The sequence below is a fragment of the Thalassophryne amazonica genome, chromosome 8 (genome assembly GCF_902500255.1).
Source record: "Thalassophryne amazonica chromosome 8, fThaAma1.1, whole genome shotgun sequence".
Classification (NCBI taxonomy): Eukaryota; Metazoa; Chordata; class Actinopteri; order Batrachoidiformes; family Batrachoididae; genus Thalassophryne; species Thalassophryne amazonica.
In genome coordinates, this window is record NC_047110.1 from 101,830,793 (window position 1) to 101,853,037 (window position 22,245).

The 22,245-nt window shown below is 40.7% G+C and overlaps 1 protein-coding gene and 1 pseudogene across 1 annotated transcript in view; both read right to left on the minus strand.

Moving 5' to 3' along the window:
* Window positions 1-12,775, minus strand: part of LOC117516189 (cytochrome P450 2D15-like) — a 28,669-nt gene extending 15,894 nt beyond the window's left edge. Inside the window, exons 1-3 of the mRNA XM_034177101.1 lie at window positions 12,606-12,775; window positions 6,394-6,556; window positions 4,791-4,955 (exon numbers count right to left, since the gene is read on the minus strand). Coding sequence (XP_034032992.1) covers window positions 4,791-4,955; window positions 6,394-6,556; window positions 12,606-12,764 — 487 coding nt within the window. The 5' untranslated portion in view covers window positions 12,765-12,775. The remainder of the gene's footprint in view (window positions 1-4,790; window positions 4,956-6,393; window positions 6,557-12,605) is intronic.
* Window positions 12,776-14,570: 1,795 nt separating this feature from the next.
* LOC117516193 overlaps window positions 14,571-22,245 on the minus strand; it is a 38,894-nt pseudogene continuing 31,219 nt past the window's right edge.

Consider the following 22,245-nt stretch of genomic DNA (forward strand, 5'->3'; position numbering starts at 1 on the left):
TCATCATGCAATGTTGCAAAAGATGTTGGTTGTTCACAGTCAGATGTGTCTAAACTCTGGACCAAATACAAACAACATGGGAAGGTTGTTAAAGGCAAACATACTGGTAGACGAAGGAAGACATCAAAGCGTCAAGACAGAAAACTTAAAGCAATATGTCTCAAAAATCGAAAATGCACAACAAAACAAATGAGGAATGAATGGGAGGAAACTGGAGTCAATGTCTGTGACGAACTGTAAGAAACCGCCTAAAGGAAATGGGATTTACATACAGAAAAGCTAAACGAAAGCCATCATTAACACCTAAACAGAAAAAAACAAGGTTACAATGGGCTAAGGAAAAGCAATCGTGGACTGTGGATGACTGGATGAAAGTCATATTCAGTGATGAATCTTGAATCTGCATTGGGCAAGGTGATGATGCTGGAACTTTTGTTTGGTGCCGTTCCATGTAAATTTCCACAGTCATTGATGATATGGGGCTGCATGTCAGGTAAAGGCACTGGGGAGATGGCTGTCATTACATCATCAATAAATGCACACGTTTACGTTGATATTTTGGACACTTTTCTTATCCCATTAATTGAAAGGATGTTTGGGGATGATGAAATCATTTTTCAAGATGATAATGCATCTTACCATAGAGCAAAAACTGTGAAAACATTCCTTGCAAAAAGACACATAGGGTCAATGTCATGGCCTGCAAATAGTCCAGATCTTAATCCAATTGAAAATCTTTGGTGGAAGTTGAAGAAAATGGTCCAAGACAAGGCTCCAACCTGCAAAGCTGATCTGGCAACAGCAATCAGAGAAAGTTGGAGCCAGATTGATGAAGAGTACTGTTTGTCACTCATTAAGTCCATGCCTCAGAGACTGCAAGCTGTTATAAAAGCCATAGGTGGTGCAACAAAATACTAGTGATGTGTTGGAGCGTTCTTTTGTTTTTCATGATTCCATCATTTTTTTTCTCAGAATTGAGTGATTCCATATTTTTTTCCCTCTGCTGGTCTAAAAAAGTAACCGTTACTGACTGCCACAATCTTTTTTCTTGATTTCTTATAGTGTTTCTTAAAGCCAGAAAGTTGCCATTTGAAATGACTTTAGTTTTGTGTAATGTCTGTGATCTGCTTTTTTTCTACAAAATTAAACAACTGAATGAACATCCTCCGAGGCCGGTGATTCCATAATTTTTGCCAGGGGTTGTAGTCACAAACAAAAAATTTCTTTTAACACCATACTGATACACTGGCAATATCACCCAAGTCATCCAGAGGCATACATTTTTAACTTATGGTTCAAACTTTAACCAAGCTAATTTTGGAGAAGTTATTTAAAATTACTGTCATGTCTGAAGTTTTATCAAGTGAAAATATCAGATATATGTTTTAGTTTTAAAGTAATGTGCCGTTCCAATGAGATTTATAAAGATGACTGCCTGAAGAGAACATGTAAATTTCCACAGTCATTGATGATATGGGGCTGCATGTCAGGTAAAGGCACTGGGGAGATGGCTGTCATTACATCATCAATAAATGCACACGTTTACGTTGATATTTTGGACACTTTTCTTATCCCATCAATTGAAAGGATGTTTGGGGATGAAGAAATCATTTTTCAAGATGATAATGCATCTTGCCGTAGAGCAAAAACTGTGAAAACATTCCTTGCAAAACATAGGGTCAATGTCATGGCCTGCAAATAGTCCGGATCTTAATCCAATTGAAAATCTTTGGTGGAAGTTGAAGAAAATGGTCCATGACAAGGCTCCAACCTGCAAAGCTGATCTGGCAACAGCAATCAGAGAAAGTTGGAGCCAGATTGATGAAGAGTACTGTTTGTCACTCATTAAGTCCATGCTTCAGAGACTGCAAGCTGTTATAAAAGCCAGAGGTGGTGCAACAAAATACTAGTGATGTGTTGGAGCGTTCTTTTGTTTTTCATGATTCCATAATTTATTCCTCAGAATTGAGTGATTCCATATTTTTTTCCCCTCTGCTTGGTCTAAAAAGTAACCGTTACTGAATGCCACAATTTTTTTTCCTGATTTCTTATAGTGTTTCTTAAAGCCAGAAAGTTGCCATTTGAAATGACTTTAGTTTTGTGTCATGTCTGTGATCTGCTTTTTTTTTTTCTACAAAATTAAACAACTGAATGAACATCCTCAGAGGCAGGTGAGTCCATAATTTTTGCCGGGGGTTGTATTAGATTCTCAACAAATGTCATATATTTGACCACTAGATGTCACTGTGGTGAGCTGTTTCAAAATCAATCAATCAATCAATCAATTTTATTTATATAGCGCCAAATCACAACAAACAGTTGCCCCAAGGCGCTTTATATTGTAAGGCAAGGCCATACAATAATTACGTAAAAACCCCAACGGTCAAAACGACCCCCTGTGAGCAAGCACTTGGCGACAGTGGGAAGGAAAAACTCCCTTTTAACAGGAAGAAACCTCCAGCAGAACCAGGCTCAGGGAGGGGCAGTCTTCTGCTGGGACTGGTTGGGGCTGAGGGAGAGAACCAGGAAAAAGACATGCTGTGGAGGGGAGCAGAGATAAATCACTAATGATTAAATGCAGAGTGGTGCATACAGAGCAAAAAGAGAAAGAAACACTCAGTGCCTCATGGGAACCCCCCAGCAGTCTAAGTCTATAGCAGCATAACTAAGGGATGGTTCAGGGTCACCTGATCCAGCCCTAACTATAAGCTTTAGCAAAAAGGAAAGTTTTAAGCCTAATCTTAAAAGTAGAGAGGGTGTCTGTCTCCCTGATCCGAATTGGGAGCTGGTTCCACAGGAGAGGAGCCTGAAAGCTGAAGGCTCTGCCTCCCATTCTACTCTTACAAACCCTAGGAACTACAAGTAAGCCTGCAGTCTGAGAGCGAAGCGCTCTATTGGGGTGATATGGTACTATGAGGTCCCTAAGATAAGATGGGACCTGATTATTCAAAACCTTATAAGTAAGAAGAACAATTTTAAATTCTATTCTAGAATTAACAGGAAGCCAATGAAGAGAGGCCAATATGGGTGAAATATGCTCTGAAATATGCTCTCTCCTTCTAGTCCCCGTCAGTACTCTAGCTGCAGCATTTTGAATTAACTGAAGGGTTTTCAGGGAACGTTTAGGACAACCTGATAATAATGAATTACAATAGTCCAGCCTAGAGGAAATAAATGCTTGAATTAGTTTTTCAGCATCACTCTGAGACAAGACCTTTCTAATTTTAGAGATATTGCGTAAATGCAAAAAAGCAGTCCTACATATTTGTTTAATATGCGCTTTGAATGACATATCCTGATCAAAAATGACTCCAAGATTTCTCACAGTATTACTAGAGGTCAGGGTAATGCCATCCAGAGTAAGGATCTGGTTAGACACCATGTTTCTAAGATTTGTGGGACCAAGTACAATAACTTCAGTTTTATCTGAGTTTAAAAGCAGGAAATTAGAGGTCATCCATGTCTTTGTGTCTGTAAGACAATCCTGCAGTTTAGCTCATTGGTGTGTGTCCTCTGGCTTCATGGATAGATAAAGCTGGGTATCATCTGCGTAACAATGAAAATGTAAGCAATGCCGTCTAATAATACTGCCTAAGGGAAGCATGTATAAAGTGAATAAAATTGGTCCTAGCACAGAAACTTGTGGAACTCCATAATTAACCTTAGCCTGTGAAGAAGATTCCCCATTTACATGAACAAATTGTAATCTATTAGATAAATATGATTCAAACCACCGCAGCGCAGTGCCTTTAATACCTAAATCAACATATATATTTTATTAAAGCATCAGTTCAGTGAATTCAGTGCCTCAAACTTCCATTTTTTTTTCATTTTCCTCCATAATCTTATATTTACGTTGGTGTGAGGTGCATATTATTGAAACAGCAAGTTCTGCATTTACATATTTTTCTTCAGTTCTTAAAAATATAGCATTCTGAAGAGGGCCAAATTTAAACTGTCACTCATTCCATGCCAACATAAAAAATAATTACAAGTAAATGTTGCATTGCAAGTGCGCAACCATTATTGTATTTAAGTATAAATCAGTATATTTGTGAATATTTTTCTTACGTCTGCGTGAATGTCTTCTTCCAACGTACAAAACTTCAGATTTTTTTTCCTGCAAGCTCTCAAAGACTTTAAACTCGGTTTTCATGTTTTTCCAATCCAATCCAATCCAATCCACATTTATTTGTATAACACGTTTTAAAAACAACAAGGTTACCAAAGTGCTGCACAACAGATAAAATATAAAAAATAAAATAAAGTTAAAATACACTAGATTAAAAACATATAAAAACAAAAGGAAGATATCAGATAAGATAAAATACAAAAAGATAAAAAACACAATAAAAACAGAGACAGAAGACCACACAACTCTCATACAGTATTAAAAGCCATGGAATAAAAATTAGTTTTTAAATAAGTTTTTGAATATATAATACAAGTGCAAATGTTCCTTCGTGTTGAAAGGAGCCAGCTGAGGTGGTTCAGGCATCTGGTAAGGATGCCTCAGGATCCCCCAGGCAGAGGTGGCTAATTTGGCCCGGGGACGGGAAGTCTGGGGTCCCCTGTGGGAGCTGTTACCCTCACAACCCCATCCTGGATAAGCGGTTGAAGATGAGTGAAAATGTAAATATGCACATTCAGATTTTTGTTCTAAAGTGTACCAGCTGTCACATTTGACCACATAGTTACCATTGTGTATGTGTTGAACTGTTTATTGAATGGGTTACCAGCAGAGGACAAATTTCACTGTAAACTGAAAGGACAGTAGAAGTATTCCATACCAATACTCTTCTCCAGTTCTTTGATGATGAGACTTGTCTCTCTCAGAATCCTCTGCTCCATGGCCTGCTTCCCCAGACCCAAGTTTCGCAAGACCATGAGACCAAAACGTCGTTGCTCTTTCCAGCTAGAATTAAAATCACTTTGAAGCACTGCCGAGGCGTGAGCTACAATCAGCGTGGAGACACAAAGCAACACTGTTATTACAGAGAGCTGGGGACCTACAGAGACATGATTCTTTCAGCACCGCAAGTCGAACACTGTCATAGTGTAAAAACCGAAGTGTGTGATGGTGACAAATGTGACAAAGCACCAGTGATCAATCAATCAATGATCCACACGTGTCCCACAGACTGGGATCCTCATGATGAATTTTCTTTAATTTGATGATGTAATATGGGTATTGACAACAGTACTGCATTGGCCAGCTGTGGTAGAGTGTTTTCTCTTAACTAAAGTGTTGGTGCGTTTGATCGCTGAGTGCATCTGCATGTTGAAGTGTCTTCTAGCAAGACAAAACCCCTAAACATTTCAACCTTACAGCATATTGCCCCTGTCAAACCCATGACTTAGAGAAAGAAAAACAATGAAATGCGTATCTGGAAGCTCTACACACACTGAACAAAAATATGAACACAACGGTTTCGTTTTTGCTGCCATTTTTCATGAGCTGAACTCAAAGCTCTAAAACATCTTTGATATACACAAATACACAAAAATATACACACATATTTCTCTCAAATATTGTTCACAAATCTGTCTAAATCTGTATTTGTGAGCTCTTCTCCTTTACCGAGATGATCCATCCCACCTCACACGTGTGGCATATCAAGATGCTGATTAGACAGCATGATTACTGCACAGGTGTGCCTTAGGCTGGCCACAATAAAGGGCCTTGAAGCAGCTGTAATGGTGTTTCTGACTATGTATGACTTCATCATATGACTTTTGTGGGACTTCATTATGAAGTCATCATAATTAAGTCTTACTTAGTTACCAGTCAATCACAAATATTTTGCTGAGCAATATAATATATTCTTTACATCATCTATGTAGGCTTCTTGGTTGTTGAGATATACAACAAAGGTGTTTTTGTTTGTTTGTTTTTTAACCTATGAATTTTGACCAAATTACTCCAAATTCTATTACATCTAGATATCTAGCTCAGTAATATTTGCACCAAGGTTGATCCATCTGTTTCTTGAAGGTTGGGTTATACAAAAAAAGTGTTTATTGGACCATATTTTCCTTGACCTTTGACCTCTGACCAGAGGTGGGACGAAGTCACTGTCAAGTCATTCTCAAGTCATGAATCGCAAGCAATTGGTGGTCATTATGACTTGAGTCTTGACTTGGGACTTGACTTGAGACTTGTGACTTGCCGATTCATGACTTGAGAGCGACTTGGTGGTGACTTTGTCCCACCTCTGCCTCTGATTAAGCTGCCCCAAAATCTGATCACCTATCCAAGTAATAGTCCTACCAAGTTTGAAGAAAACCCATTCAGCTGTTTTTGAGTTATCTTGCCTACAGACACACACTCTCCCCAGTGAAATTAATACCCTGCTAATACAGCTTATGCACACAGTAATAATATATACGTACGTTTAACTTGAAGTATCTGCTTGTACAATAGGTCTAGTGTCCTGTCGGAGCAGTCAGCAGCTTTGGTGATTAGAGCTTCTTTTATGACCTTGGTCCCATTTAGCACGACACCGGGTCTGGAACCAATGTACATGCTGAAGATGTTGCCATACTGCTTGGCCAGCTGAGAACACAGGAAGCAAGAGCTAGATAAAATCATCTTCATTCAACACAATCACCAATCACTGTGAGTCTGTTGGTCTTCCATCCAATGGAAAGCAGCGTGCAACGCAAGTGTCACTGTCAGTTTCCAACCAATGCCATTATCATTTTCACTGCCAGTGCCCACATTCTTTAAAAAGCAGCAGGGAGCACTGACCCTAGCTGATATGGTTGCCCTGAAGTGCTCTTGTCCTCTCAAAATGCTATTAAATTCAGATATATTATAAATTTACTCAATGCATGATTCCTTCTCTCAAGCAGGAGGCGGTAGTACAACAACAAGAAGAGGGTCCACCAATAATCTATGCACCACCATGGGCGCAATTTGGTTGGGGATAGGGGGGACATGTCCGCCCCACCTTTTCAACCAGGGGAGACAGAATATGGTATGTCCCCTCCACCTTTTGACATATATGTGTGTACTTGAAACATGCTATGCCAGTCTTACAGTAGTGTTCAGAATAATAGTAGTGCTATGTTATTAAAAAGATTAATCCAGGTTTTGAGTATATTTCTTATTGTTACATGGGAAACAAGGTACCAGTAGATTCAGTAGATTCTCACAAATCCAACAAGACCAAGCATTCATGATATGCACACTCTTAAGGCTATGAAATTGGGCTGTTAGTAAAAAAAAGTAGAAAAGGGGGTGTTCACAATAATAGTAGCATCTGCTGTTGACGCGACAACCTCAAAACTATTATGTTCAAACTGCTTTTGTAGCAATCCTGTGAATCACTAAACTAGTATTTAGTTGTATAACCACAGTTTTTCATGATTTCTTCGCATCTGCGAGGCATTAATTTTGTTGGTTTGGAACCAAGATTTTGCTAGTTTACTAGTGTGCTTGGGGTCATTGTCTTGTTGAAACACCCATTTCAAGGGCATGTCCTCTTCAGCATAAGGCAACATGACCTCTTTAAGTATTTTGACATATCCAAACTGATCCATGATACCTCGTATGCGATATATAGGCCCAACACCATAGTAGGAGAAACATGCCCATATCATGATGCTTGCACCACCATGCTTCACTGTCTTTACTGTGAACTGTGGCTTGAATTCAGAGTTTGGGGGTCATCTCACAAACTGTCTGCGGCCCTTGGACCCAAAAAGAACAATTTTACTCTCGTCAGTCCACAAAATATTCCTCCATTTCTCTTTAGGCCAGTTGATATGTTCTTTGGCAAATTGTAACCTCTTCTGCACATGTCTTTTATTTAACAAAGGGACTTTGCGTGGATTTTTGCAAATAAATTAGCTTCACACAGGCATCTTCTAACTGTCCCAGCACTTACAGGTAACTCCAGACTGTCTTTGATCATCCTGGAGCTGATCAATGGGTGAGCCTTTGCCATTCTGGTTATTCTTCTATCCATTTTGATGGTTGTTTTCCATTTTCTTCCACTTGTCTCTGTTTTTTTTGTGTCCATTTTAAAGCATTGGAGATCATTGTAGATGAACAGCCTATAATTTTTTGCACCTGCGTATAAGTTTTCCCCTCTCCAATCAACTTTTTAATCAAACTACGCTGTTCTTCTGAACAATGTCTTGAACGTCCCATTTTCCTCTGGCTTTCAAAGAGAAAAGCATGTTCAACAGGTGCTGGCTTCATCCTTAAATAGGGGACACCTGATTCACACCTCTTTGTTCCACAAAATTGATGAACTCACACTACTATTATTGTGAACACCCCCTTTTCTACGTTTTGTTTTTTTTTTACTAATAGACCAATTTCATAGCCTTAAAAGTGTGCATATCATGAATGCTTGGTCTTGTTGGATTTGTGAGAATTTACTGAATCTACTGGTACCTTGTTTCCCATGTAACAATAAGAAATTTACTCAAAAACTGGATTAATCTTTTTAGTCACATAGCACTACTATTATTCTAAACACTACTGTATGTGCAAACCATGTCAGTCTTATGTGCAAAACCATGTCAGAATAGTATCTTTGTTTCTGCAAGTTTGTATTTTTAGCATAATTGACTTGTTTACAACACCCGTTTCTTGTTTGTCACATTCAGAATTTTCTGGGACTGCATTTGCCCAGATTTGAAACCAAAAGTAGTTGCCTCTAGGGACTAGTGTCTACACATAAGTATCAATGGACCATATGCTAATTGACTAAATTCTGAAAGTTAGAAAAGGAAATCAGAAAAGCTATCTGGGACCTCAGAAAGCCCATCTGCAATTATTGCTTGATCTCCAAAATCAGTCTATGCAAGCGAAATTATGTTCAGTATGAGTGTTGTTATTAGTGCCACTTCGAAAATTAAATTCATGATAAGTAATTTATCCTAAACTTATGATCTGTTGTTTTTTCAAACTTATGCACAAACAAATCTTGAGAAAAAAAAATACAGTATGCGATAGTTAATAATTATTAAGAGCCTGTTCTTTCATATTTATGAATACATTTTACCACATTGCAGTTGTTTTTTAATGAGAACTCAACCTATCATTCTTTTTGAGTTCTACACATGTGGTGATACCTTATTTACACCAGGATGTTAATAAAATCAGTGTTGGCTATTCTCAGAATAAAGTACTTATATCCACAGTTTCAAACTGCATAAGTTAAATGGTGTCCACTTTATGGTCTTCTCAAAACATTAAAATTACTGTTCTGGATGCTCAGAATGCATCTGAGCTTATCTAGAAACCGTTGGCTTCTAAAGCGGCCCCCAGATCCCCGGCCTATGGGCTTCGGCCCTGTGGGCCTCGCACTTTGTCCCCCCCCCCCCCCCCAATTTCCAGTTCTAAATTGCACCCTTGTGCACCACAGTTTTAAAAAGCTTAGAAAATGTAAAAACAACCATTTTTATAAGACCTTTTTGTCAATGTTATACAATGAGACAAATTTAACTCCATAGGAAGTTAGCTTTGAATTAGTGAAGGTTAGCATGCAAGCTAATGCCGGAAAATGTCTTGTAAATGACTCCAGAGGTGTTATCAGGTTACAAGAACAGCATTTTCAGTTTTAGAAGTGTTTATTTCTCACTAGCTTTTACATAATATACCAGAAACAAAGCTGTTAGCAAGTAGCTACACCAGAAAGTGACGTCACCATGCTAACCTCGGCGAAATGTCTTGTAAATAAGTTCAGAAGTGTTATTATGTTCCAAAAACAGTGTTTTCAGTTTTAGAAGTGTTAATTTCCAGCTTTTACAGAATATATGAGAAACGTGTACATAACCACACATCATGAAGCAGTTTTGAAGAGACCTCTGACTGACATCACGGTGCAGTTCTACTTTGATTGGCTGTCACCTGCGTCACTCAAAAACAAAATGGATCGGAGTGAAACAGAATGTGACTTTTTAATCTCTTAAAATACATCAAGGTTAGGCATCTTTGAACTTGTCCAAGATCTGTGTCTCAAGAATGTTCCCTGTAAATTTCAAGTCTGGCAGTAATAGGACTGGACTTATGCTGAGCATGTACGGATGGACGGAGTGAAAGCTCATGTTTGATGGCCTCAGGTAAAAATTAAAGGTGGCCAGTTTCCGCAGGGGGCATATGATAAAATTGCTGTATATGTCGCGGACATGACGAGTGTGTCAGGTCTGTCCCTGTCTGGTCCCATGTCCTCCCCTGCTTTGGTCTTTGTCACTTTCTGTCTGCGTCTGATTTACACTTTGATCCTCTGTATTTGTTTTTCAGTTTAGGATCACTTTAGTCACTGGTATTATTTTGCATTTTACCACTAGAGTCATTGCTTGTAATTTCTGTTAGTTTTTGATTTTGTCACACATTAGTTTCAGCCCCTGCCTTTAATTGTCTTGTTGATCACTTTCCAGTTCTCACCTTTGTCTTTCTTGGTTTTCTTTCTTTGCTCGTTCCGTGTGTAGATTCTTCTGCATTATATTTAAGATTCACCTTTCAGTTTATTTCTGTCTGCTTAGTGTTCACGCTACTGCACTCTCTTGCATCTGCTCTCCTCATCTTTGTTTCCTCCTTCCATGTTGTATATCAATGATTTTGTGAATGTATCTAATGTGCTTGGTAGCATTTTATTTGCTGATGATACAACACTGTTTTACTCTGGATCAGATATACAGGAAGTAGCACAAGTGATAAATACAGAACTGGAAAAGGTTAAACATTGGTTTGATATAAACAGACTGTCACTAAATATTAATAAGACAAATTTCATATTGTTTAATGACAGAGCAAAAAAAAAAAAAAAAATGAACGTGTCATTACAAATAGATGGAATGGATATACAAAGGGTAAAAGAAACAAAATTTTTAGGAGTCATGATTGATGAAGATCTTACATGGAAGTCACACATAAATTACATAAAAGGAAAAATAGCGAAAGCCATTGCTGTTTTGCATAAAGTAAAATATTTATTAAATAGTTATGGTTTATTAACATTGTACAATTAATTGATTTTCCCATATTTAACTTATTGTGTAGAAATCTGGGGATCAACATATACAACTTATATACAACCTTTGTTTATTCTGCAGAAAAGGGCTTTAAGGGTGATTAGCAACAGTGGTTTTAGAGATCCATCTAATCCATTGTTCATTAAGTACAGGGTACTTAAATTTCGTGATTTGGTCAATTTGAAAATATTACAAACAATGTACCAAGCTAATAAAAATGCTTTACCAACAAACATTCAAAATATGTTTGAGAAAAGAGTAAGTAGTTATAAATTGAAAGGAATAGAAGTCTTTAGAAAACCAAGATACAGAACCAAAGTAAAAGAACGGAGTATTGCAGTAAATGGTGTAAAATTATGGAACAATCTCAACAAAGAAATTAAAGAATTAAGGTCGCTTAAATTATTTAAAAAACGTATTAAACTAGATGTATTAAGTAAGTATGAAACTATGAAATAAGTCAGTGGGCTGTAAGGAAGTAAAAAAGGTAATTTGTTAATAATGTTTAAAATGTTTTAAGTTTAAAAATGTCAGAGATGTAATCTATTAAATAATGGTCATAATTATGAAATAAGTCAGTGGTATGTGACAAGTTAAAGAAATACAATATGTTAAATAATGTTGAATAATGATGCTGGATATTGAAAGATTGTATTGTAAAAACGGGCAGAAAATATAAGACTTGTTCTTTTCTCTGCTCCTTTTCATTCTGGTAATTGAGATACTTTATTTCTGCTTTTCTGTTTTGTTTTTTCTTTTAAATGAATTAAATAAATAAATGAAATGAAATGAAATGAAATGCCTCCATTTCTGTCTGCTTTGCTTTTTGCCGGACTGCCCCCTCTTGATCTCATCTTTGTCTCTTTGTTCCCCACACCTGTGCCTTGCTTGCTGTGATTGCCACCTCTGTTATTTAAGCCTTGTGTATTTGGTTCTTTTTGCTAGTTTGTTGTTTCTGTAAACCTCGTCCAAGCCTCTTGTCACAGTCCTGATTGCCTTGCTGATTTTTTGACTTTGCTTTGTGTTTTTGGATCATGGTTTTTGTCTCAGCCTTTGAACTCTGTGTTACTGTGTTTTGACCTCGACCAGTTTTTGACCACGCCTCAGCCTTACCCTTGCCTGATACCTCTGACACGCTGACTGCTGCACCATCTGTAATGGTTAGTTATCATGTTACAGAATAACATATGTCATAGAACCCAATGGACGTCAACCTTATTTGATCTTTACTTTGGAGTTCAAACTTTCAACTATTAGTCAAAACTATTCCATTTTTTAATCCTATTAGTTCAACCAATAATTTGCATGTTTTTACCAGAATTGGGTAGACTTGAATTTTTTGCCTGTACAAAATGAAATTGACCTTTGTCACCATTTTTACCCCATAACTCCATAACATTCCATCATGGATAGTCCAAACTATACCCTTTTGCAATCTATGATCAGACAAATAATATGGTCTAACTTTCAATATGATTTGAGGATTTTCAAATTTTGACCCCTGAGTAGTCCCTAGAGATCGATGCCCAAAATGCCATAGCAGAGGTTACCAACTTATCTGGCCCACGGACTATTAAAGCAGAATGCTATAGTAAAAATGTTACAAATTTTACCCTCTCCAGATCTTCAATTGGGCGCTCCAAATTGAGTCGCACAAAGGAGCCAAAGATGGGAATGGGTCGAGGTCCCGGAGGAAAGTTTTTTGGCCTCGGGGTGTGGCAGAGGAACAAGAGCAAAATAACCAAAAACACTAAAGTCACAGAAGCTAACATGGTGAAAGCTTGATTCTGAATTACTTAGATTAAGTGTGTGTCTTGTTGGTGAAACATGGCTCATCCCTTCCGGTTTTTAAATGTTCCCTTTTCAAACAAACCTTTGCACAGCTATGTGGACTCTGGAAATGATTCATCAACTATTGATTGATGTACACTAAAAAAAACAAAAAACAAACAAAATCTATTTAGTTCAAATGCATTGTATATGTAATATAATTTACAAGTAAAATTATGTGATTTGCTTCTCTGTGTGTTTAATGTGTTTCAGTGCCTCAAACACAAAATGCAATTTTTGTGTCTTTTATCTTTTAGATCACAGAGTCACAATTGGTAACAAATTAATAGGATGTAAGCCAGAAATGGGTCCCTTGACCGCCCCCCCGCCGCCAAACAAAACAAAATCAGTTTTTTTTTCCAAGCCTCTGGATCTAATGAAGATGAATTTGAATTCATTAAAAGTATTGGGAGGTCAGCCATGTTTTGACTACTTAAATAAGGATACCCCAAATCATAAATTGTCACCTTTCATAAAACATAACATTTTCTGCCATATTAATTAGCTTCTAGCTTAGTCAGTAAACTTTGGACTTTAGCATACAATATAACAATATATATCAAGGAAATGCTCATTACACACGCAATGCAAGGGAGCCCCTTCTGGCTCATGGCGTATAACCAGTGGGCTTCAAAAGTGAATTTCAGCACCAATCTGTATTTCTTCAGTGTGCAGGATAACACATGCACACCGGATTGAAAAATTTAAGCAACCAAAACTGTAAATTTGATGGACTTATATGAATACTATTATGCGCCATTGAACAACAAAACAATCTAATTTGAATTTGTTTGCATTACATGGAAAAATGCTACAGAAATGCATTCTAAGTGCTTTCCAGTGATGCCTCACATTCACACACAAATGTTAGGGTGCTGTCATGCAAAGCAGTCAGCTACCCAATGGAACAACTTGGGGTTAAAGACCTTGCTCAAGCGTACTTTTAGCAGTGGAGGCTGTTGGTCTTTCAGAGAGGGGACGCTCACTGTCAGCTTACATCATAAAATGTATCAATTTATTATGTCCACCAAAGACGTAATAAAATCATTGTTTATTTGTCTGTCTGATTGTGAGCAGGATTATGTCAAAACTACTGCACCGATTTTAACATAATTTTCACCACAGATAGATATTAGGCCATGGAAGACTATTAAATTTTGGAGCTGATCCTGATCCGGATTGTGGATCAAGATTACACTTCATATATATAGGCTTTGGAGGATTATGTCAAAATTACTTCATGGATTCTCACCAAATTTGCACCAAAGCTAGACATTAAGGCATGGAAGACGCCACTGAATTTTGGAAGTGAACCGGATTCAGGACCAGGATTTCACTTTATAGGCTTTTAAGGCTTACGTCAAAACTACTGCACAGATTTTGATGACATTTTCACCACAGACAGATATCAGGCCATGGAAGACTATTAAATTTTGGAGCTGATCTGGATTCTAGGTGAAGATTTCACTTGATATAGGTTTTGAAGGATTACATCAAGACCACTTGACAGATTCTCACCAAATTTGCACCATAGATATTAGGGCATGGAAGACTTCACTGAATTTTGGAGGTGATCCAGATCTGTGGCTGTCAGAAATCTCTGATTGCTCCTGTTATCATCACCATTGCAGAATGTGATTTTTCAGGAAATTAGTTGCACCAGAGTATAAGTCACAGGAACTCCCAAACTAGCAAAAAACAAACCCCACAAACAAACCAAGACTGTAGTTTATTTGGTGAAAAACTCCATTCTTTATTTGGTGATGTACTGTTGGTCTTTCATCACTTCTTTAAGCTGTTAAACTGTTGGCTGTCTAACAGATCTCAGAGCATGGGTTTCATTCTTGGTCTATCAGGATCTCCTCCTGAGTTGGACCTCCATGAGATAAAGGTTTGGGAGTCTGAGTTAGCCCAAATATGGGCCCGAGGCCAAACAAACTGGAATTTCCTCAGCAGAGTCACCAGGATGAGAAAAAGCTCCATACGAGCCAAGCCCTCGCCGAGACACATCCGAGGACCTGAGATTTTAAACAGATAAGAAAACATCACAAATTTGATGAAACTCACATTTCCCAGCACAGGCGAGAGAACATGCTGCTTTCTCAGCCCTGATATTAACATTAAAACTTTGTTTTATGAATAAAATAATGGTAAAAGGACCAAAAGATGTCAAAATACTAGTTTGCAGATGTTTGATTTTAATGCTATTATTTATTTTCATGATCCATCCATCCATCCATTTTCTTACGCTTTATCCAGAGTCGGGTCGCAGGGGCAGCAGCTCAAGCAAAGCAGACCAGACATCCCGATCCACACACACCTCCCCCAGCTCCTCTGGGGGAACCCAAAGGCGTTCCCAAGCCAGCCGAGAGATGTAGTCCCTCCAGCGTGTCCTGGGTCTTCCCCGGGGCCTCCTCCCAGTGGGACGTGCCCGGAACACCTCTCCAGCGAGGCGTCCAGGGGGCATCCGGAAAAGATGCCCGAGCCACCTCAACTGACTCCTTTCGACGTGGAGGAGCAGCGGCTCGACTCCGAGCTCCTCCCGAGTGACCGAGCTCCTCACCCTATCTCTAAGGGAGCGCCCAGCCACCCTGCGGAGGAAACTCATCTCAGCCGCTTGTACTCGCGACCTCGTTCTTTCGGTCATGAGCCAAATCTCATGACCATAGGTGAGGATCGGAACGTAGATCGATCGGTAAATCGAGAGCTTTGCCCCCCCTACTCAGCTCTCTCTTCACCACGACGGTCCGATACAGCGACCGCATCACTGCAGCTGCTGCACCGATCTGTCTATCGATCTCACGCTCCATCCGTCCCTCACTCGTGAACAAGACCCCGAGATACTTAAACTCCTCCACTTGAGGCAAGGACACTCCACCGACCTGAAGAGGGCAAAGCACCTTTTTCCGGTCGAGAACCATGGCCTTGGCTTTGGAGGTGCTGATTTTCATCCCGGACGCTTCACACTCGGCTGCAAACCGCCCCAGTGCACGCTGAAGGTCCTGATTTGACGAAGCCAACAGAACCACATCGTCCGCAAACAGCAGAGACGAGATTCTGTGGTTCCCAAATCAGACCCCCTCTACACCCTGGCTGCACGTAGAAATTCTGTCCATAAAAATAATGAACAGAACCGGTGACAAAGGGCAGCCCTGGTGGAGGCCAATGTGCACTGGAAACAGGTTTGACTTACTACCGGCAATGCGAACCAAGCTCCTGCTGCGGTCGTACAGGGACCAGATAGCCCTTAAAGGACCCCGGACCTCGTACTCCCGGAGCACTCCCCACAGGGTGCCCCGAGGGACACGGTCGAATGCCTTCTCCAGATCCACAAAACACATGTGGACTGGTTGGGCAAACTCCCATGAACCTTCGAGCACCCGATGGAGCGTGTAGAGCTGGTCCAGTGTGCCGTGACCAGGACGAAAACCACACTGCTCCTCCTGAATCCAAGGTTCGACCATCGGTCGAATTCTCCTCTCCAGTACTCTGGAATAGACCTTACCGGGGAGGCTGAGGAGTGTGATCCCCCTATAGTTGGAACACACCCTCCGGTCCCCCTTCTTAAACAGAGGGACCACCACCCCGGTCTGCCAATCCAGAGGCACTGTCCCCGATCGCTACGCGATGTTACAGAGGTGTGTCAGCCAAGACAGCCCCACAACATCCAGAGACTTAAGGTACTCAGGCGGATTTCATCCACCCCAGGGGCCTTGCCACCGAGGAGCTTTCTAACCACCTCGGTGACTTCGGCCTGGGTAATGGATGAGTCCGCCTCTGAGTCCCCAGTCTCTGCTTCCTCTTCGGACGATGTGACGATGGGATTGAGGAGATCCTCGAAGTACTCCTTCCACCGCCCGACAACATCCCCAGTCAGGGTCAACAGCTCCCCACCCGCACCGTAAACAGTGCTGGTGGAGAGCTGCTTCCGCCTCCTGAGGTGTCGGATGGTTTGCCAGAATCTCTTCGAGGCCGACCGATAGTCCTCCTCCATAGCCTCCCCGAACTCCTCCCAGACCCGAGTTTTTGCCTCTGCGACCGCACATGCTGCAGCACGCTTGGCCTGCCGGTACCTGTCAGCTGCCTCTAGGGTCCCACCTACCAACAAAGATAAATAGGACTCCTTCTTCAGCTTGAACCTATTTTCCTGATAACTTTTTTTATTTTTGCAGATTTATGACCTGCCCGACAGTTACGTTGTATCTTTGGTGTTTTTTATGTATGTAAATTTTGGTCACAGATTATTATACACTGACATTCCCATGAGTACTTGCAGGACACAGCAAAGGTTAACTCAGGTCTGGAATATGGTTAAATTATCACTATTACATAAACGTCTGGTTTAAATAACAACCATGGACTCTAACCAAATGCAACAGATTCACTAACCAGTATTCACTGTTTCTACAGATTTACGGGCTTCACATATAGTGTGAATTTGGTCAAATTGTGCATTAAGTGCGCATGAAGCAGGAATTGTATGCAAACCGTGTAATTTCGTACCTGCCTCCAACGCCTCGTACACCTGCTGCTACAACTATTTGCGCACACCAGTGGCTGAAAGACAGAGTGTGTGCTGTGCAAGCCCATCGAACCCTCTCGCAGCAGGTGTCAGCCAAATTCCAGATGACACACACAAACATCTAACACCGCTCGCATGGCACTTAGAAAATGTGTGGCCATTAGCACTCTTGGCACAACAGACTGCAGACAGTCACTGTCGTGCTTGCAGTGAAATTTGTCTAAGTGCCCCACGAGTGTGGCTTTGGTGTGTGCGCTGAACTGGCAGGAGGTCTGGTTATGACAGAAGCGGCTGTGGAGATCTGTCATTCTGGACATCCCAGCTGGACAGTACTGTGTTTGAACGGACATGGACTAACAACTGACCACTGTGACACCACGTCTGTTTGCTGTCATCAAGTGGACATAAATAGAAACATATCACTGTGGCGACGGGCTGCAGTGCACGATGCGCACATGGCAGGCTGCCCCCAGGTTGAAATGGGCTGTCAGGTCATAACACGCAGCAGGCGATCTGACTGTCACGTCACCCACGTGAGCTCTAACCACATGATGCAGTGTCCTGCGGTGCGCCGTCCACAAGACACGTGTTGCAAGCAGATGTGGACATGAATGAGATGAGTGAACTGCTTCTCATTCGTGTCATTTCATGACTGTACCTCAGTGACCATGGGTCATGTACATAGGAACAGACAGATAATTTGTGTTGCCCGCTTCATAAGAGGGATTTAATACAATGCAATGCTTTTACGAGGTCTATTAGAAAAGTATCCGACCTTATTATTTTTTTCAAAAACCATATGGATTTGAATCACGTGTGATTGCATCAGACAAGCTTGAACCCTCATGCGCATGCGTGAGTTTTTCCACGCCTGTCGGTTGCGTCATTTGCCTGTGAGCAGGCTTTGAGTGAGGAGTGGTCCAGCCCCCTCGGCGGATTTTCATTGTCAGGAAATGGCAGAATGATTTGGGCTTTTTTTCCATCAGAATTTTTTCAGAAACTGTTAGAGACTGGCAGCTGGAAACCATTAGAAAAATTTATCTGGCTTTCGGTGAAAATTTTACGGGCTTCACAGAGAATAAGGACTGTTATGACAGCTTTAAGGACAGCTTTAAGGACGCTCGGTGCGCCGCGCTCTGAGCCGCCATTGAGAGCCACAAACCACTGGATCATTTCTAAAAGGATGGCTCTGTGGATCCGAGACTGTCGTGTGCACTTTCTCTGGTTATCACAAGAGCTGGACTTCAGCCATTTTCCGGCAGATTTCACTTTTAACAAGAGATTTTGTCATGGAAAGCCGAGCGGAGGCTTCGCGCGTCACGACCAATTTGCTGATGGAGCGAGACAAATTCCTCCGCACGTCTGTCTCAATGTGCCGAAAAAGTGCTGATGTCCACGTCTTTTCACAATTCCTGTGCTAGTCAGATGACGTCCCGGATAAAACACAGCATCCAGTTTGGAACAGCACATTCCACTGTTACAGGAGTTTTTGTCATGGAAAGAGGAGCGGAGGCTTCGCGCGTCGCGGCGGTGCCGCATGGCGCACAGCAACGCCGTGATGAAGCCTCATGGGACATGTTCTGGCATGTCCAGGCACATCCACAATTTCTCGGATAATCACTCGCTGGAAAAACCACCGACAGCTGTCTGAACGCCATCTCAAAGCCGTCTTGTGAGACCAAAATGGAGGTGGTTTCAAAAACCATATGGATTTGAATCACGTGTGATTGCATCAGACAAGCTTGAACCCTCATGCGCATGCGTGAGTTTTTCCACGCCTGTCGGTTGCGTCATTTGCCTGTGAGCAGGCTTTGAGTGAGGAGTGGTCCAGCCCAAAACGGAGGTGTTCCTTTGTCTCGCTCCATCAGCAAATCGGCCGTGACGCGCGAAGCCTCTGCTCGGCTTTCCATGACAAAATCTCTTATTAAAAGTGAAATCTGCCGGAAAATGGTTGATATCCAGCTCTTGTGATAACCAGAGAAAGTGCACACGACGGTCCGGCTCCACAGAGCCATCCGTTTAGAAATGATCCGGTGGTTTGTGGCTCTCGATGGCGGCACGGAGCGCGGTGCGCCGAGCGTCCTTAAAGCCGTCCTTAAAGCTGTAGTAACGGTCCTTATTCTCTGTGAAGCCCATAAAATTTTCACCGAAAGCCAGATAAATTTTTCTAATGGTTTCCAGCTGCCAGTCTCTAACAGTTTCTGAAAAAATTCTGATGGAAAAAAAAGCCCAAATCATTCCGCCATTTCCTGACAATGAAAATCCACCGAGGGGGTGGACCACTCCTCACTCAAAGCCTGCTCACAGGCGAATGACGCAACCGATAGGCATGGAAAAACTCATGCATGCGCACGAGGGTTCAATCTTGTCTGATGCAATCACACGTGATTCAAATCCATATGGTTTTTGAAAAAAATAAGAAGGGCGGATACTTTTCTAATAGACCTCGTATATGGTGCATCATTTTTTTTAATAAGTCCATGTGCTTCCTGATATAAGGCAGTGTTTAACACCTTTTTCAGAACAGTGATGGTAGCTCACTTGGTAAAGTTTCTGACTGCAATCACAGCTTTTAGAAGGCGTGGGTTTGAATCCTGTGGGTGAAGTGGAAGTGGAAAAGCTGCTGTGTTTCCACGTGCACAGAACCAAAGTAGCATGCATTTTTTTTTTTTTTTTTTTCTTCACACCAGCTGCACAATACCACATTGTGCAGATGGCACTGTTGCATCGTGCACGCCTGCCCATCGGTGTAATGTTTCGTGGTGCGCACATACCAACTGGTCTGATGGGTGTCGCCCTGGAGTTGTACATATGCGCACTATGTGTGAAGGGGCCTTTAATCTCAACAAAAGCACAACAGACCATTTGACAATTGCAACATCCTCTGAAATGTGAAATGTCTCCATGATTGCTGATTGTTTGTCCTTGAAAGACTTTGACAGATTGAAGGAATTCTGTTTGTAATGAGCAGTCTAATAAAAAAAAGAAAAGCATTTATTATTTTCCTAAATTAGATGGCCTGTGAGCAGTGATTAACCTTATTTTGAAATATTCACTAAAAATCAACAAAGTAACTTCTTTCAAAATCTTATAGTTGCAGTGGGTCCCAATCAGACTTACAAACTACAACCGAAATTGTTCATGTAGGTCAAATTGTGGGCTCATTAAAAATAATAATAAATAAATAAAAATTTGTTTTAAAAAATCCACAAAAATATCTGAACAATTTGGTAGCTGTATTTCGTACCCAGTGGACCTACTTACTTAATAGAAACAATTATGTGTTTCACATTATCCACTAATGGTATCATCATATTTTTTTAAATATTGACAAAAAATTATTAAAATAGGTTTCTCAAGTTATATGGTTGCAGTTTGCACTGAGTGGACTGACGTATGTATTACAAAGAAAATATCTTACAAATTAACATTTTATGTTCACATATTTCTTTAAATTATAAACTAATAATCAAAGTAATAGGTTGAAGTTAGTCCCTTTTGGGGATAATTGTGTTGGGGATTGAACCAATACGATTTGGTTCTTTGGCAACCCTCCCTAACACCCCAGCTATTGTTATCCTGATATCAAGCTTCACAACTAACCAGTTTCACAACAAACTCTGCCACCTATTGGTTGGTGCAGATAGGATGAAATACGCAGCTCATCAGGGGAACTCGTTGATATTGGAAGTCTCCAAGGGGACAGTCCGCTGTGTTACTATGAGTTTACTGTGTGTAGAAAAACAGCTGCCAACCATTTTTGACCATTTTCATAAATTTTGCAACAGTTTTAATTTGTGAATAAATATTATTCCTGATAATTACGTATTTAGTTTCTCCACCATCTGCCCTTCTCGATGCAGACGTTCCTCTCACATGTGACTGCTAACGGTGCACTTTACTGTGAATCCACCAAATTAACACGTTAAACAGTAACATAGGATTTGTGTGTTCCATGACATTTGTGTAAACACAGCTATAACAATTCACAAACCTGCAGAAAAAGGTATGAAGGCATCTGGTTTGACAAACTCTCCTTTGTCATTGAGAAAGTTTTCTGGATTGAAGTCATGAGGGAATTTCCACTGACCCTCCTCAAACAGCACTGAGGACAGGTTTGGAATGACAATGGTCCCCTGTAAACAAATAAACAGAAACAGAAGTTGTTGATTTTTTTTAAAGCACATGTACACATAATTCACCTGCTGTTGTTGCATCTTAGACTTCAGACTGAGGCAATGCCAAAGTTATACTCCTCAAAAGATGTTGATGATCCATGAACTTGAAAAGATCCTACTGAGGCAAAACATGATTTAACTTGGAACTTGGAAAAGTTGTACCCTACATTAGTGGGACTTCTGCCCCGAGGGGAGGAAGCTGGTCTCTCATAGTCCGGACATTAGGAGCTGAGTGCAGCCGTAAGCAGCCACTCAGACTCTCTCTGTCTGCATTAAATTCCAGATTTGGACATTCATGTCATGTGTTGCTCAGGATCTGAGCTAAATGTCATTTTTCAATGTGAGGATCCAGGTTGAAGAGTGATGCCACTTTGGACGATATACAGTCCACGTCTATATTTTCCCCAAATGGAAAACAGAGAAAACTGACAACAGGCTCTTTGGAGGCAGTCAGTGAAATGCCTGTCAAATTCTGACAAGATGCTCTGCACGTGATCATCATAACGTGGACTCTTAGGATCCACGTTCTTTGTCCTGGTGCTTACGTTCTGTGTCCATCTGTGGAAAGTTCTGCAGGTCACACTGTTGCAACCTGCTTGATAGCACATGTAATATGCTTTTAAACATGCTTTCAATTCCAAAAGCTGTGCATATTCAGCATGATTTGAACATTTCAGAAATTCTTTAATTTCAGGCAGAAGACCGTTCCAGAAAGGGCTGGAC